This window comes from Saccharomyces eubayanus, chromosome XIV, assembly GCF_001298625.1.
Source record: "Saccharomyces eubayanus strain FM1318 chromosome XIV, whole genome shotgun sequence".
Lineage (NCBI taxonomy): Eukaryota > Fungi > Ascomycota > Saccharomycetes > Saccharomycetales > Saccharomycetaceae > Saccharomyces > Saccharomyces eubayanus.
The window spans coordinates 581,176-595,545 of NC_030973.1; the positions used below are offsets into that span (position 1 = coordinate 581,176).

The 14,370-nt window shown below is 42.4% G+C and overlaps 6 protein-coding genes across 6 annotated transcripts; 1 reads left to right on the forward strand and 5 right to left on the reverse strand.

Annotated features, from left to right (window-relative positions):
* Positions 1–334: 334 nt before the first annotated feature.
* FAP1 (Fap1p) lies at positions 335–3,241 on the reverse strand (the record flags this gene model as incomplete). Its single annotated transcript, XM_018367729.1, has 1 exon — positions 335–3,241. The coding sequence occupies one exon, from the start codon at positions 3,239–3,241 to the stop codon at positions 335–337; it is 2,907 nt and encodes a 968-aa protein (XP_018219853.1).
* A 252-nt stretch (positions 3,242–3,493) lies between these two features.
* On the reverse strand, positions 3,494–4,966 carry RCM1 (rRNA (cytosine-C5-)-methyltransferase RCM1; the record flags this gene model as incomplete). The annotated part of the gene is made up of 1 exon (XM_018367730.1): positions 3,494–4,966. The coding sequence occupies one exon, from the start codon at positions 4,964–4,966 to the stop codon at positions 3,494–3,496; it is 1,473 nt and encodes a 490-aa protein (XP_018219854.1).
* A 315-nt stretch (positions 4,967–5,281) lies between these two features.
* HDA1 (histone deacetylase HDA1) lies at positions 5,282–7,402 on the forward strand (the record flags this gene model as incomplete). Its single annotated transcript, XM_018367731.1, has 1 exon — positions 5,282–7,402. One exon carries the CDS (start codon positions 5,282–5,284, stop codon positions 7,400–7,402), a length of 2,121 nt encoding a protein of 706 aa, XP_018219855.1.
* A 329-nt stretch (positions 7,403–7,731) lies between these two features.
* On the reverse strand, positions 7,732–9,615 carry ARK1 (serine/threonine protein kinase ARK1; the record flags this gene model as incomplete). The annotated part of the gene is made up of 1 exon (XM_018367732.1): positions 7,732–9,615. The coding sequence occupies one exon, from the start codon at positions 9,613–9,615 to the stop codon at positions 7,732–7,734; it is 1,884 nt and encodes a 627-aa protein (XP_018219856.1).
* Positions 9,616–10,482: 867 nt separating this feature from the next.
* Positions 10,483–11,349, reverse strand: DI49_4718 (uncharacterized protein; the record flags this gene model as incomplete). Its single annotated transcript, XM_018367733.1, has 1 exon — positions 10,483–11,349. One exon carries the CDS (start codon positions 11,347–11,349, stop codon positions 10,483–10,485), a length of 867 nt encoding a protein of 288 aa, XP_018219857.1.
* Positions 11,350–12,083: 734 nt separating this feature from the next.
* On the reverse strand, positions 12,084–13,859 carry DI49_4719 (uncharacterized protein; the record flags this gene model as incomplete). The annotated part of the gene is made up of 1 exon (XM_018367734.1): positions 12,084–13,859. One exon carries the CDS (start codon positions 13,857–13,859, stop codon positions 12,084–12,086), a length of 1,776 nt encoding a protein of 591 aa, XP_018219858.1.
* Positions 13,860–14,370: the final 511 nt, after the last annotated feature.

The window sequence follows — 14,370 nt, forward strand, 5'->3', positions numbered from 1 at the left end:
GAGAAATTTAACCCAGTGTTTGGGTGTGAGGGACTTTCGTCTAGCAAAGCCAAAAGGTTGAAGAAAAAGAAGAAGAAGAAGACGAAGAAAAAGAGCCTATCTTCTTCAATTTACTTGGCTGTGTGGTTGAATCATGGTGCCCCATATTAGTGACATTTAAGGTTTTTCACTCGTTTACGTGGAGGCTCATATGAACAGAGTCGCATTTTCGCTACGTTTTAGCAACGATGGAAAAAGAACAACGGATTGTGAAAAAAAAAACTAAAATTCAACACTATATCTAAATCAAGCGCGCTCTTAAACTTTTATATATTGGCAAATATTTGCAACTCCACTAGTTCTCTTCCTTTACAGGACTATCTTCTTGAGCTACTGGGGAATCTAGTCTTCTCCCAAGCTCTTCATCAATCGAGCACAGGGAAATAGAATCGGCCAAGAAAACCTCTTTGGCCATAAAGTCGAAATGACCAACCAAAAGCTCCATGTCGCGTTCAGTGTTTACAGATACCGCTTCGTAGTTTTCAGGGTACACCAGCGCAGTCTTGCCGTCATCAATAATTAAGTATTGAGGTTTAGCTACTAACGTATGCTTTAAATGTGGTTCGAAGAATCTCTTTAAATTATCGACACCATTTCCTTTCACCAGGCTGTGAACTAAAAATCCGTTGTTCTTGGCCACCTCTACTTCTGGTTCCGCATTCTGAACTTCAAAGTTGATTAGTTTCGCTGTGGTACGTGCTTGAAATTCTTGTATTTTGCGTTCTTTCTGCAACTCTTTGAAGGATTCAAATAGTGGGAAAGCTTCTGCCAGTGATAAAATCGGCCTACTGCTTTTGTTGTTATCTTCCTTTTTAATAAATACAGATCTCATGGGCTCTCTATCTTGAGATTCAGAATATAGGTTATAAGCTTTCGCCAATTCACGAATAAAATGACGCTGAGGAGGCCTCATGGGCTTGAAATGCAAACTAGAACGTGTTTTATCGCTCATTAACTTATTGACGATATTCTCGATTTGTAAACACCACCGTTCTTGCTTCGCGTATACTGATAGTACTGTCTCAGTGAATGGCAGCTGAAGTTCTTCGAATGTCGTAGCAACAGATACTAGCTTTTTTAGAGTATCCAGTTCATTGTTTGTTGACTCATTAGATACTTCGCTAATACCAAATGCTTCTCTCAATTCCTTTAGGCGTTTTAAAGCTTCACATTCTTCATTACAGTCTAACTGAGATCCTTCTGTTACGCTAGCTGCATCACTTTTTGCGCCACATGCGACCTTTTTTTCTATTCTACCACATCTGCAAGTAATTTTCACTAGTGCGGCGCAAGGTAAATCGGGACATTCACTCTTACCATGACAAGGTTTGGGGCATGTGTGGTCACAATTTTGCCTTTTCTGTCTACAGATTTGCTTGCAGACCTTTTGGCAATTTTCTGGTAAATGGCATGTCTTTTGACAAGTATGATGACAGCCGGACAATGGTTTCCCACATGTTGTACCACATGATACATCTGTTTGGAAACAAACTGTTCTCACTTTATCTTTTTTCCCACATTTACAAGGTTTGAAAACAGTCTCCGTACATGGTGGACAAGCTAGGTCTAAAGGATGACAGGTATGTGGCATTGGCTTGTGACCACACTCAGATTCACCACGCACAACTTTGATACATGCGTGGTTACATAGTGGTAGCTTAGTGCCACAACGAACGGGTGCAGGAATGACTGTTTTGCCACACGGACAAACTAAATCGTTCGAATCACTTTCCAAACAAGGTGGGCATTTTCCGGGATGACATTTTCTCTGGCATTGATGACTTCCACAGGATAGAGTTAGATTACATGGCTTTAAACATATATGTTGCGCTTCCACAAGAGATTCATCCATCAAATCCTGCGATCTAAATATTCTCTTCTTTCTTTCTAGTGCCGACGGTCTACCACTACAGCATCTATCAATACATCTGTGTCTGCGGCATGACATCAGCGACTCACATTTTATATTGCAATGTGGCTTTTCCTGAAATCCACAAGGAACTAAAAATGTGCTTTGCTCACATGCACATTTGACGCTATCAATTTGTAAGCAGGGATCCATACAGGCACCGTCGTGGCAAGTGAAGGGACAAGAATGCTTACCACATTTTAATGGTTTACAGCACCTTGAACTACATGTCGGTATTGGATCAGTACAATGTTTACGAGGCTTGGTAAGTTCTTCCAGGGCTGTCCGACCACAGGGGCATGTCTTCAGTATACTAGGTAAAAACGGGCAGGTTTTCTTACCGTTGACTGTAGGAGGGCTTATGCAAGGTTCTATAAAGGAATGTTTATGACATGCGTAGTCAACAGTTCTAATGTCCTCACAAGCAAACACACCTACCCACTCATTTCCACCTTCATCCTTTGAAGATCTACCGGATTTTGGAAATTTTGTCTCAGAACATTTTATACTATCTTTAGAATGGATACCACAGTAGCATTTTATCCAATCATTTGCGCTATCTTCACTCCTAATTAATTCTGGGCATGGCCCACATAAGCCTGAATGACACTTTTTTTTACATTTATGAATACCGCAAGATAGAGGCAGTCCACAATTTTCTTGACAATCAAAATGTTTTTTCATAGCTTTAGACTGATAGCAAAAGATGCTTTTTGAATGCTTACCACAGTGACACTTAATCTCTACCATTCTTGTACATTCTGGATGCGGCCCTAAATGACAAATCTTGGAACAGCCATGAACGCAAGTAGGGGCATTACAAGTTTGTCCACATGAGTTAGGATCCAGTGGGTTGTGGTCCGGATTAACAACTTTACCGCACCAACATGTCGGCCTGTTCCTTGTCGGAACTTTTTTGCCAATATGATAACAGTTTGGACATTTCCATATCTTATCCACGGTCTTTTCCGTTGACTTTAATGCCCATTCTCTTATACAGGCGTAATCGAATACTCTATAACATTTCTTACAGGCAAACATCTGACAAGTGTAATCCATCTCCACCGTACAAATCATACAAATATACGAATCGCCCTTGGCAATTTCTTGAATGGCACGCTCGTAGTACTGCATATCATCATCACTTTCTTCTTCTGAATCATAGGTGCTAGATTGCTCGTGGCTAACTTCCACGTCAGAGACATGCTCATCATTTAAGTAAGGTTCATGAACGTCATTATCGTTTTGATTCTGCTCCAAACCAACAGACTCCCGTTCGTTTGTTTGCAACATCCCGAAACCGCAAGACTGTTATGAAATAGCCCTTTCTGTGTCGTTTGCTTGCTTACTGCTTTAATGAACTGGAACTTTTCAGATTTGCTGTCTTTCTATTCAACTCATCGATAATTTTTCACAGTAAGCTCTATTACCCGAAGACCTTCTTATGCAGCCGCCAAGTCACGAAAATGGCATCTTTCCAGTACTAAACAACAAATGCAATAAAGATAACACATACAAATATACAGATACACAGACCTCAGGCGCTTATTTCCTCACAAAGCAGACAGTAAAGAAGCCAATACCACCATCTTCTTTCGGTAGAGCTCTAATGCAGCCTTCAGCGAGTTGTTGCGGGTCATGGGCGCTTCCGTCCCTGAAGACCTCTTCGAATTCTTCTACTTTGCCTCGTCTAGGCCAAGAAGGAACAACTTCAGTTCTTGATTCTACCTCCCAACCCCATTCTTGAACGGCCTTATCTAGTAGAAGGTCTATCACAACACGTTCATTTTCTTCCGCATGAATGGAACATGTGCTGTATACTATTTTTTTAGCACTTGGGAAACTCATTGCGTGTTTCACCATCTGGAACTGAAATGAGCTCAGTTTTGCTAGTCTTGTCTGCAATTCTTCTTTCGCCATAAACTCCTCCTGTTCATCTGGTACAACATCATCTTCATCATCCTTTTCATCAATTTTCCTTCTATTAAGCGAATCGAAAAACTTACGACCAAAGATACCACTACCAGAGCAACTTGGATCTATAATAAATCCAGTGACACCCTTGCATTTTTCTGGAGTAGCCAATTTTGTGAAATCACCCACGTTGACATCGATGTTAGAAGAACAGCCAGCTATCTTTATCATTTTCTGTAAAATTTTTGCTCTTTCGGGATCCTTTTCAAAAGCATATATTTGAATGTTCTTGTCCTTTGGTGGTTCGGAGAATATATAGGAGGCTGTATGAGTTGTCTTATTACCTGGAGCAGAGCACGCATCTATGACAATATCATTACTCCCCGGATGCAAAATGTGAGCTGGGAAACAAGAAGCTCGATCTTGAATAATAATCTTCCCATGCTTATACAATTCGTGTGCTGTAATTTTGTCTGTTGGATGAATACCAAACAAATTAGGTATATATTCATCATAATAGATGGAACCGGGTACTAACTCAGACCAATTGTCCACCTTCTGAGTAAATTTCTTTTTCAGTTCAGCCAATACAGGTTCTGTATTCCCATCTGGATGGCACTTCAATGGGTTGATCCTAATCCATCTAACAGGTGGAAGATCATTGACAATGTCTTCACTTAGAACCAACTCAGATAAGTCTCTTACCTTCAACTTCAGCTTTAATTTGACCATTTCGCTATGTAATGGGCTCTTGAACTTCAATACGTATTCTTTGATGGGATGCTTACCCATCTGAATTCTTTTTTGTTTAGAGAGTAACAAATCATGGCACAGTAATAATAATGTTAGTCTTGAAAAGAGAGGTTTGCCCTTTTTCTTAGGGATTTCCTCCAGTATGCGTGCTTTTTTCATCACTTTTTCCAAATATGGCTTATATTTCCAGCACGAATCGAGCACAGCATAAATGTGTTTAGGATTACTTTTCAACTTGTATCTTTTACAGCTCTTCAGCACTAGCGTCTGCATAGAACCAGAAATTCTCACCTTCGCAGCCTCCTTCTCAATATCCTCTAGCACCCATGTTGCGTCCCTGTAGAAATTCATCTCTCCTTACCGCCGACTTCCCAAGCAATGTCACCGATAAAGAATGAACTCTTTAAACCTCATCGAACTTATCACGTCAATTTTTTTTTTCACTTGTCACTTTCTTCCGCGCCGTTTGGAAAACTCGAGGAAATGGGTCTTTCCAATTCAATCAGGTCACTAATTAGGTAAATAGAGCTAAGAAAAAAGAATACATAGCATTTCCCCTGTAGAAGGAAATTTTATTTCTCATTTAATGTTCTGATATTTAGAGTTTGATTTCGATATTAGTAAAGAAAAAAAAGAGACGCAGAAGGCGATAACACATCGGATACCATGGATTCGGCAACCGTTAAGAATGAAGTACTGGAAACTCCAGACCAAGATTTAAAACATGGGCTGGAAGAAATGAAAGAGGAGCAAAATAGTCTCTCTACTACATCTAATAATAAAAGGCAGGTGATCGTTCCCGCGTGTACGCCAAAGGTCCACTATACACCACTAAAGACTGGTCTTTGTTACGATGTTAGAATGAGATATCATGCAAAGATTTTCACCTCGTACTTCGAGTACATCGACCCTCATCCGGAAGACCCAAGAAGAATATACCGTATATATAAAATACTGGCAGAGAATGGCCTGATTAATGATCCAACTCTGAGCGGTGTTGATGACCTTGGTGACTTAATGTTAAAGATACCTGTCAGAGCCGCAACGTCCGAAGAAATCCTGCAGGTTCATACAAAGGAACATTTGGAGTTCATCGAAAGCACGGAGAAAATGAGCCGAGAGCAGCTGTTAAAAGAAACTGAAAAAGGAGACTCCGTATACTTCAATAATGATTCCTATGCAAGCGCCAGATTACCTTGTGGTGGTGCAATTGAGGCATGTAAGGCAGTCGTTGAGGGACGTGTAAAGAATTCTTTAGCCGTGGTAAGGCCACCTGGCCATCACGCTGAGCCTCAAGCTGCAGGCGGTTTTTGCCTTTTCAGTAACGTTGCCGTTGCAGCAAAGAACATCTTGAAGAATTATCCTGAAAGTGTAAGAAGAATAATGATTTTAGACTGGGACATTCATCACGGTAATGGTACCCAAAAATCATTCTATCAAGATGACCAGGTGCTGTACATCTCATTACACAGATTCGAAATTGGTAAGTACTATCCTGGAACCATTCAAGGTCAGTATGATCAAACTGGTGAGGGTAAAGGTGAAGGATTTAATTGTAACATTACTTGGCCTGTCGGCGGTGTTGGTGACGCTGAATACATGTGGGCATTCGAGCAAGTAGTAATGCCAATGGGGAGAGAATTTAAACCAGACCTGGTAATCATATCGTCTGGATTTGATGCTGCAGATGGTGATACTATCGGACAATGCCACGTCACCCCAAGCTGTTATGGTCACATGACACACATGTTAAAGTCTCTAGCCAGAGGTAATCTCTGTGTAGTTCTTGAAGGTGGTTATAATTTGGATGCAATCGCGATAAGCGCTTTAAGTGTTGCAAAAGTGTTAATAGGAGAGCCTCCTGATGAATTACCTGATCCTGTAAGCGATCCTAAGCCTGAAGTCATTGAAATGATAGATAAAGTCATTCGTTTACAGTCCAAATATTGGAATTGTTTTAGAAGGAGACATGCAAACTCTGGTTGTAATTTTAATGAACCCATTAATGACTCAATAATATCAAAGAATTTTCCTTTACAAAAGGCCATTCGTCAACAGCAGCTGCATTATTTAAGTGACGAATTCAATTTCGTTACCTTGCCTCTAATAAACATGGAACTACCAGACAACATCGTGTTATGTACTCCGAATGTTTCCGAATCAAGTACTTTGCTAGTTGTCGTTCATGATACTTCCGATGTTTGGGCCAAGAGAAACGTTATATCTGGTACAATTGACCTGTCCTCGTCAGTTGTCATCGATAATTGTTTAGACTTCATCAAATGGGGCTTGGATAGGAAATACGGCATCATTGACGTAAATATACCCCTAACTTTGTTCGAAGCTGACAATTATTCAGGAATGATTACTTCTCAAGAGGTATTAATATACTTATGGGATAACTACATCAAGTACTTTCCAGCCATTGCTAAAATTGCATATATTGGGATAGGGGATTCTTACTCAGGTATTGTACATCTCCTGGGCCACAGAGATACCAGAGCTGTGACCAAAACGGTAATCAATTTTCTGGAAGACAAGCAACTAAAACCGCTGGTTCCTTTGGTCGATGAAACATTAAGTGAATGGTACTTTAAAAATTCTCTAGTATTTACCAACAACAGTCATCAATGTTGGAAAGAAAATGAAAGTAGAAAACCAAGAAAGAAATTTGGCAGAGTTTTAAGGTGTGATACGGACGGACTAAGCAATACTGTTGAAGAGAGGTTTGAAGAGGCAACGGATTTCATACTAGATTCGTTTGAAGAGTGGAGTGATGAGGAATGAGCAAAGGATAGGCATTTTGGTTTACCTGATTCGTTCCATCTTGGCCATTCTTTGCGATTAATGAAATTTAAAACTTAATAAATAATGTCTTGACATCGATTATATAGTTCCCCCTATTTATAACAGGAAAAAGAAATGAAACCGGTGAAAAATGCTATGCTATACACAGTAGAACAAGAAAATAAGTAATGATGAAAAAAAAAAAAATGGAATAAAAAACATACATTAAATGTCGATGTTTGTACATATAATTCGTTGAGTTGATGGATTTTCTTTGGTCATGTCAACTATCTCTCCAGGAGTTTTATCAAGTTTCATAAAACCAAAATTTATTTCTCTGAAAATAATTTTTGACCCGCTAAAAACGATGGTTTTAGAGGCGGTTTAGGTTTTAAGTGGAAAGGCTTGGGCGGAGGAATTGGCTTGGCTTTTTTCTCTTTCAAAACTGGGGCTCTTGATATCGATGCTATTAGCCTGCCTGGACCCTCGTCTTTTGTTGCCTTCGCTCTGGACAACTTTCTAGCGTTGAATGACTCCTCAGAAGAACTGAGCAGGTTGATCATACGCTGTTGAATAGAGTTTTTCAAATCTTGTTTAGATACATTCGCGCCATCTTTTACTGGTTGATTCCTATTTGAATCACTCGGAAGACTATCTTTGCCACTGTCAACGATACCAACGAATGCCGGTTCAGGTAGACTTTGGTGTTTAGATTTTATTTTTGCAGGTGTAGGAGCGGAGCTACTTCCTGGAGTACTTGATGAGGTAAGAGATGCCATGACAGACTCTCCTCTCTTAGCGTTTTCGTGGGTGGAATAAGAACCTAGAGATCGAGTTTTCTTTAATTCATCCACGCCTCCTGTATAGGATTCATCTGAAGAGGACGAAGAATCATCGTCTTGAGGAATTATGTTTCGCAGGGATACGTTTATGGGACCACTTTCTCTGAAGCTATGCGCTTCTGATTCAATCGCCTGCTTTAACTTAGTCGCGGAATTCGCATTGGGCTGATTAATATTGTTTGGGGCATTGCACACTCCTGTTTCAAATATTGAAGAATTTCTCGCCAAACTGCTTGAAGAAGCATTAATAAATGCTTGAGAGTTTTCTCTAGTTGGAAGGGATTGCGTTGTAATTACATTAGCAGGCATACCATATTGGAATTTTGGGTTCGGCATCGAATTTTCGATAATTGAGTGGGAATTTAAGCTTTGAATATTTTGCGTGGCAGAATTTTGATGGAGTTCCATTAAATTCAAATGATTACTAGGCCTTTGTACCGCTTGTATGTCTTGTATTGGATATGGGACATTTTGCATGTTTGCTATTTGCTTTAATAGCTGGAAAACGTTAGGCCTTTGGGAAGGATTCTGTGCCAGTAATTTACATATCAAATTCCGCAACTGCTTACTATAATCTGGGTACAATGGAAATTCAAACTGTCCGTTTAATATGGCTGGTTCACCACCTTTTTCAAACGGCGTTGTGTAGTAACAAAGCTTATATAGAAAAATACCCAGGGCCCATATATCAGATTTTTCATCGATCGGCAGACCACGGAATATGTCAACCATTTCTGGTGACCGATATTGTGCCGTTGTATTTTTTAAAATGTCTTGCTTAACGTATGATAGTTCTTGCGGATTCCTAGGAGGTCTTATAACACCGCATACGGAACCAAAATCACAAAGTTTATACTCATTGTTTGCTGAGATAAGAACGTTTTCTATTTTTATATCACGATGAATTAACGGAGGTTGAAGCGCATGCATAGCAGCAACTCCTTGAGTAACTTGGCACATTATTTGCAGAATCTCAGATTCATGCAACCTGTTTTGCAACCTTGTGTTCATAAAGTCGATGAGGCCACCCCTTTCACAATATTCCATCAAAACAAATACTTCATATGAACCGTTATGTAAGGTAGCCTTAGCAGCATGAGAATCAATGTAAGACACAACGTACCTGTTATTCCTCAACAACTTCATTGCATCTACTTCTGCTCTCAACGTATTCAAACTAGTCTTATCCGGTACAATAACTCTTTTCAAGCACGCAATATTTGAATTAGTATGATGATCAGGTGGACTAATTAACGCAGAATATACTTGGGCAAACCCGCCGCTTGTTAGGTATTTGATGATTTCGACCTGATGTGATCCAACCGTTAATTGTGTACCTACGTTGTAGGTACCGATTTGCGGTTGATTCATATTAAATTACCTCACTGCTTGTGCTGAAGGAACGTTATTTCCTTAGTGATGAGGATAGAAAACAGTGCAAAAGCAAGAATAGAATCACCCAAAAAAAAAAGCGTCGGTACAATGATAATGGTTCCAATCGGCCTCGCTTTCTTCTATAGAAAAACCAGAGTAATGGTTTCTTATTACTAGTTTGATCTACCAAAAAGAATGTTTACAGAAGGACAAAGGCTTAAAATTCGGTCATTATTATAACGAGGCGAAAGGGCGCGACATGTAAACATAACTCAACAGCCCGTAAATCATAAAATGAAAAATAACCTAAATAGATCTTCGGCAACGTGGTCAGTAGCTATTTTATGCTTTATTGCTCGTAAGCGGCTATGCAGTAATGATGGTGCCAAGAGATGTACTCCATGGGTACGGTGTAATTCACTTTGAAGTGCCAAATTTCAATTTCGGGTTGCTGCACTTCCATATTCGATAAAATAGAAGGTTTGAAAATATTGATATAAGATACTATATTCCTTAAAGGTATCGTCTAGATATCCATGAGAAGAACCGCCCCGCCGCCAAACAAACACCTTAAAACTTGCAGAAAGAGCTGAGCATTCTGCGTTCCTCCCAAACCTGTCATGAAAGGCGATATACAACGTCATATAGATAATGACGCAAATATCCCCTCGGGGTCAAGACGGTAGGTTGTATTTGGGCTATGCGAACAAGCAAGACCATACGGGAGCAAGGAAGTTCTCCAATCAGGCCAGAACGAAGTGCTTTGAATAACAGACTTATAGAAAGACATATGCGTACAGAAAAGCGGCGGATAATATATACATAGAGGGGTAAGTTGCGTAGGCGTCCGAGTGGCGCCGTCGTCTATAACAGGTCTGAACTATACATGTGAACGCTTAGCAGCGTTTCGTTGGGTCGGTCCCTCGATGGGACCACGAAACCGTGCTTTTCCCTCTGCCAGCCCTCTCTGTTGATGGCTGAYGCCAGCTTCATGACACCGCCGAGAACCTCTACCGTATAGTCCCCRAAATGGGCGTATAGTTCATTTACCATGGAMATTCCTGACGGGATGTCCGCCAACAACCCCAAACTGCTYACGGAGTCCGTATCCAAAGCAAACACGTTGCCRTGACCATGGCCACGACGAGACAGCGAACCGAGGGTGTTGCGGTCGAAACATATCTCCGTGGACAGAGCGTGGAACGKCACCATCGAATTCTCTCCYACGGTCATGACCAGACATTTCTGGCTATTGGTTCCCCCGAAGGGATAMACTAGCTTCTGGGTGATGTCCATCTTTGTAAAAGCCTTGCCGACTCCCTTCCCAATGACCCTGCTGACCATCTCCCCAAAGTCGAGTCTCACCATGCGTTCCATATCGGCATCATTGGTCAGCTTGTAGTCTTGTARGTACTTCAGTARGTAGCCCCACGCCGTGAGTAGCAAGACGATGAAGTTCAGTGTGCACGAGGTGATCTTCAGGGGGCCCTTCCATTTGAAGGGCGCGCAGTTGAATATGAACTGCATGGTCTGGATTATGTTGGTTGCTGTGTTCAAAACGGTTTCTGCTTTGTTTGGAGGGAGCGGTGGGGCAGTGACAACGACGACGTCAGTAGTCGTGGAGGTGATAGTCAGCACYTTAGTGACCTCTATTGAGTGAGAAACCACGGTCAAYGAGCATATGAGTGCAATMGCAARGACGGYGATCCTTGATTCTTTCGAGCAAAACATGTCTTTGTGTACGCTTTTGATTATAAGTAGGTAAAATAGCGTTATTGTTTGCCTRTTCTTTTCACAAGGGAAGGATGGGATAGGATGGTACCTCTAGTAAGTCGAATACAAGGAGAATGAATGAACAATCCACTCAAAAATGCAAAGGCAAAATCACCAGGAAAGCGATGCCTTCTTTATAGATTTTTTTGGTTCCGGTGTGTCACTTTTCAAAAGCTTTCCGACTTTGCTCTGGGATTTACAAGTTTGGTAACACTGTGCAGGCTCGACTACTACCAGGAAAAGATTGCGGTTGTTTCTGTGGCAGTTTCTCGAGGTAGTGTATTATTTTAAGGGCCCACCCCACCCCCACCGGTCATTTCGCGAGATGATGTAAATAAATACGCGCGCTGTTCTCGAGAGGGCCCTTAAACCTTAATTCATGGATCGTAATAGCACCGGATTATCCAGCAACAAGCCAGCTGCTAGAAGAGTGTATTGCTGCGTACYGASTAGACGTATCYGKACGCACACTTTCTGCTAAGTACGTGAGGGGAACTTGCACGCTGTCTTAGAAGACTAAGTGTGAGTTCGCTTATAGTATGAAAAGTTATGTAACATCCGTTATAGAGAAAAGGTAAAAATCACCTGACAAAGTACGATGTGAGGTATAGTATGGTCTATAAAATGAAGTATGGGGGGTGTGCATTCAAGGTCGGCCACATCAGTCCCACGGGACTCCACGGTTCTGCAGCTCACTGGCGGCGGACAAGAGGGAAGAACCACTTTCGTGGGAGGCCTTTTGTTGTGCAAAAGGGAGGAGAGGGGGGAGAGGAAGAAGCAGGAGAGGGAGGTGCTGGTACGGTTACCGTGACGTCCTTTCTCTTTGAATTAAACCAGAAGGCCTTATTGAGCTCCGACTCGGAAGCCGTGCGACATTCACGAACAAGAACTAGGCGGCAAGTATTAGGTGGAGCTGCGATCTGTGAAGCTGCGATCTGTGGAGCGCTAACGAGACTGCGGGAAGGGAAGTCATTGGATGGTGGGCGAGACTCCCTACAGATATCGACTAGTGCCTGGTACCCCTTCTCGATAAGCGATGCGTCCGGGCTCCCAGCAACGAAAGACTGTTCGGCAGGGTGTGTGAGGCCCTCGTACACAAGATTGTCGGAAGGAAAAGGCCGGTAAGGCTCGATTCTAATATCGCGGTCGATGTCGCTGTCCAGCGTATCGAGCGTRATGTTTCCCTTCCGTTGGAGAGACTTTTTTCTGCCAACATTGAAGGAGAAATGGATGTGGTCAAGCACCAGGTCTATTTCYCTTTGGGTGTTCTTCCAGGGACAGAAAATGGAGTACGGCTCTATTCTTTGGAACCCCACATACCTGTACTGRTAAGTATCGAAAGAGCGCTCGGCCTCGTCCAAGAGTTGGTCGTAGCTGGGCATCATGTCGAAGTTAAACGGTCTTTTCCAGAACGGAACGGCTCCATTGGTAGGGTTGTAGTACAGCCTGGGCTCCGARTGTTCGTCTAGAAGCAGGAATTGGACGGCTATCATTTTTCGTTCAAACATGAACTCAGTAGAGTCGTAGTCAATGTTCTTGGTGCTTCTAAGGAACAAAGGACARTAYTTGCCCATGGTCTTTTCAAACCAGTTTCGTGGCTTGTTGAGGTACTTTTCCATGTATGAGRGAGTCGTGGTGGTGGCGGCGGTGGAGTTCGAAGCAGTGCAGGCRGCTGTGGAGCAACCACTGCGGTTCACATCTTGATGGCGCGGCGTAGGAGAGGGTGTGACTARAGCTGATGAGCGGGCGTCGTCAGCTGGAGATGTCATGTCAGGAAAGCGACGGYGACAATCTTGGGAACCTTCATGGTGGCTGACAGTGTCAACTGTGCTCAGGCAGGAAATGTCAAATAGAACAGTGTATTCGTTTGTCTGTTTTGACCTGCAGTCCTTGGAATGGTTGTATGGGGYAATAGCAGCRGCGGCAGCAGCAGCARCAGGGAAAGAWGATGAAGATGGAGGATGAGGGGGGTCCCATGAYGAGTAAACTGAAGAGGAAGTGCTGACCGAGGAGGCCAATGAGGGCACCGGCTCATGGTTGGTGGATACCGAGGCCGCTGTAGATGGGGCAGTTGCGTCACTGCCATGCGTTGAAGAGGGGCCACTGTTTTCGTTCTGGCCCGCAGCGGATGGTGTTGGCGGTGATGCATCCATCATGGCGAAATCATTATGAATAGCACAATCGGTTTTACTAGCATTTGTCTCAGACGTGTTTGATCGAGCCGGCTCAGTGGGAAGAGTATTTACGCCACCCTTTTTGAAGACGTTCCAAAGCTGTGCGTTCTTGATATCAGTAAATACGCAGTTGACAGAATCTTTGGGACTTTCTTGTCTTGTTTCATTGACAGCTGAAGGGATTTCAGAAGGGTTAGTTTCGGGAGTAGGTTTGGGGGACTGTGTATTAGCCCATTGGAAGTCCAAGCCCACTTTATTGCAGAACGTCTTAAAGTCTTGGAACGGCGTGGACATTTCGTGGGAAAACTCTTGATGAGTGTAGATTGGTGTCGGGAACCAGATTCTAAACTAAGCTAATTATAATTGAGAAACTGTACCCGAGAGCTTATTTCTTGCTGGAGAGGTTTGAGCAACAAGGTCAGACAAGTACAAAAAGCAAAACAAGAAAAGGATCTCCGTGACACTGGAGAGCCTGCATCTGCCTTATATACTCTGCATCTTTGTTTTGCACTCACGTCTACATCTGTTTTTTTGTATACCACAAAAGTTTCCTTGGTAATCATAATCAAGTAGGGCTAAGGGGATGGGTTCCCAACGCCAACCCAAACCCACGGCTTATTACGATTGGTAAAGTGCCTACTTTTCGTTACCAGTTATACTACACCTCGGAKCGTGGTTCCTACGGCTATCTCTGTGCCAGAAATGCATRCGACGCTAATTGTTTTTTGTGACGCCCGGCAAAGACCGATGGTGGTATATGCTTATGCACTTGGCGAACAATGGCCCCAGTGTGTTGGGTCTTGGG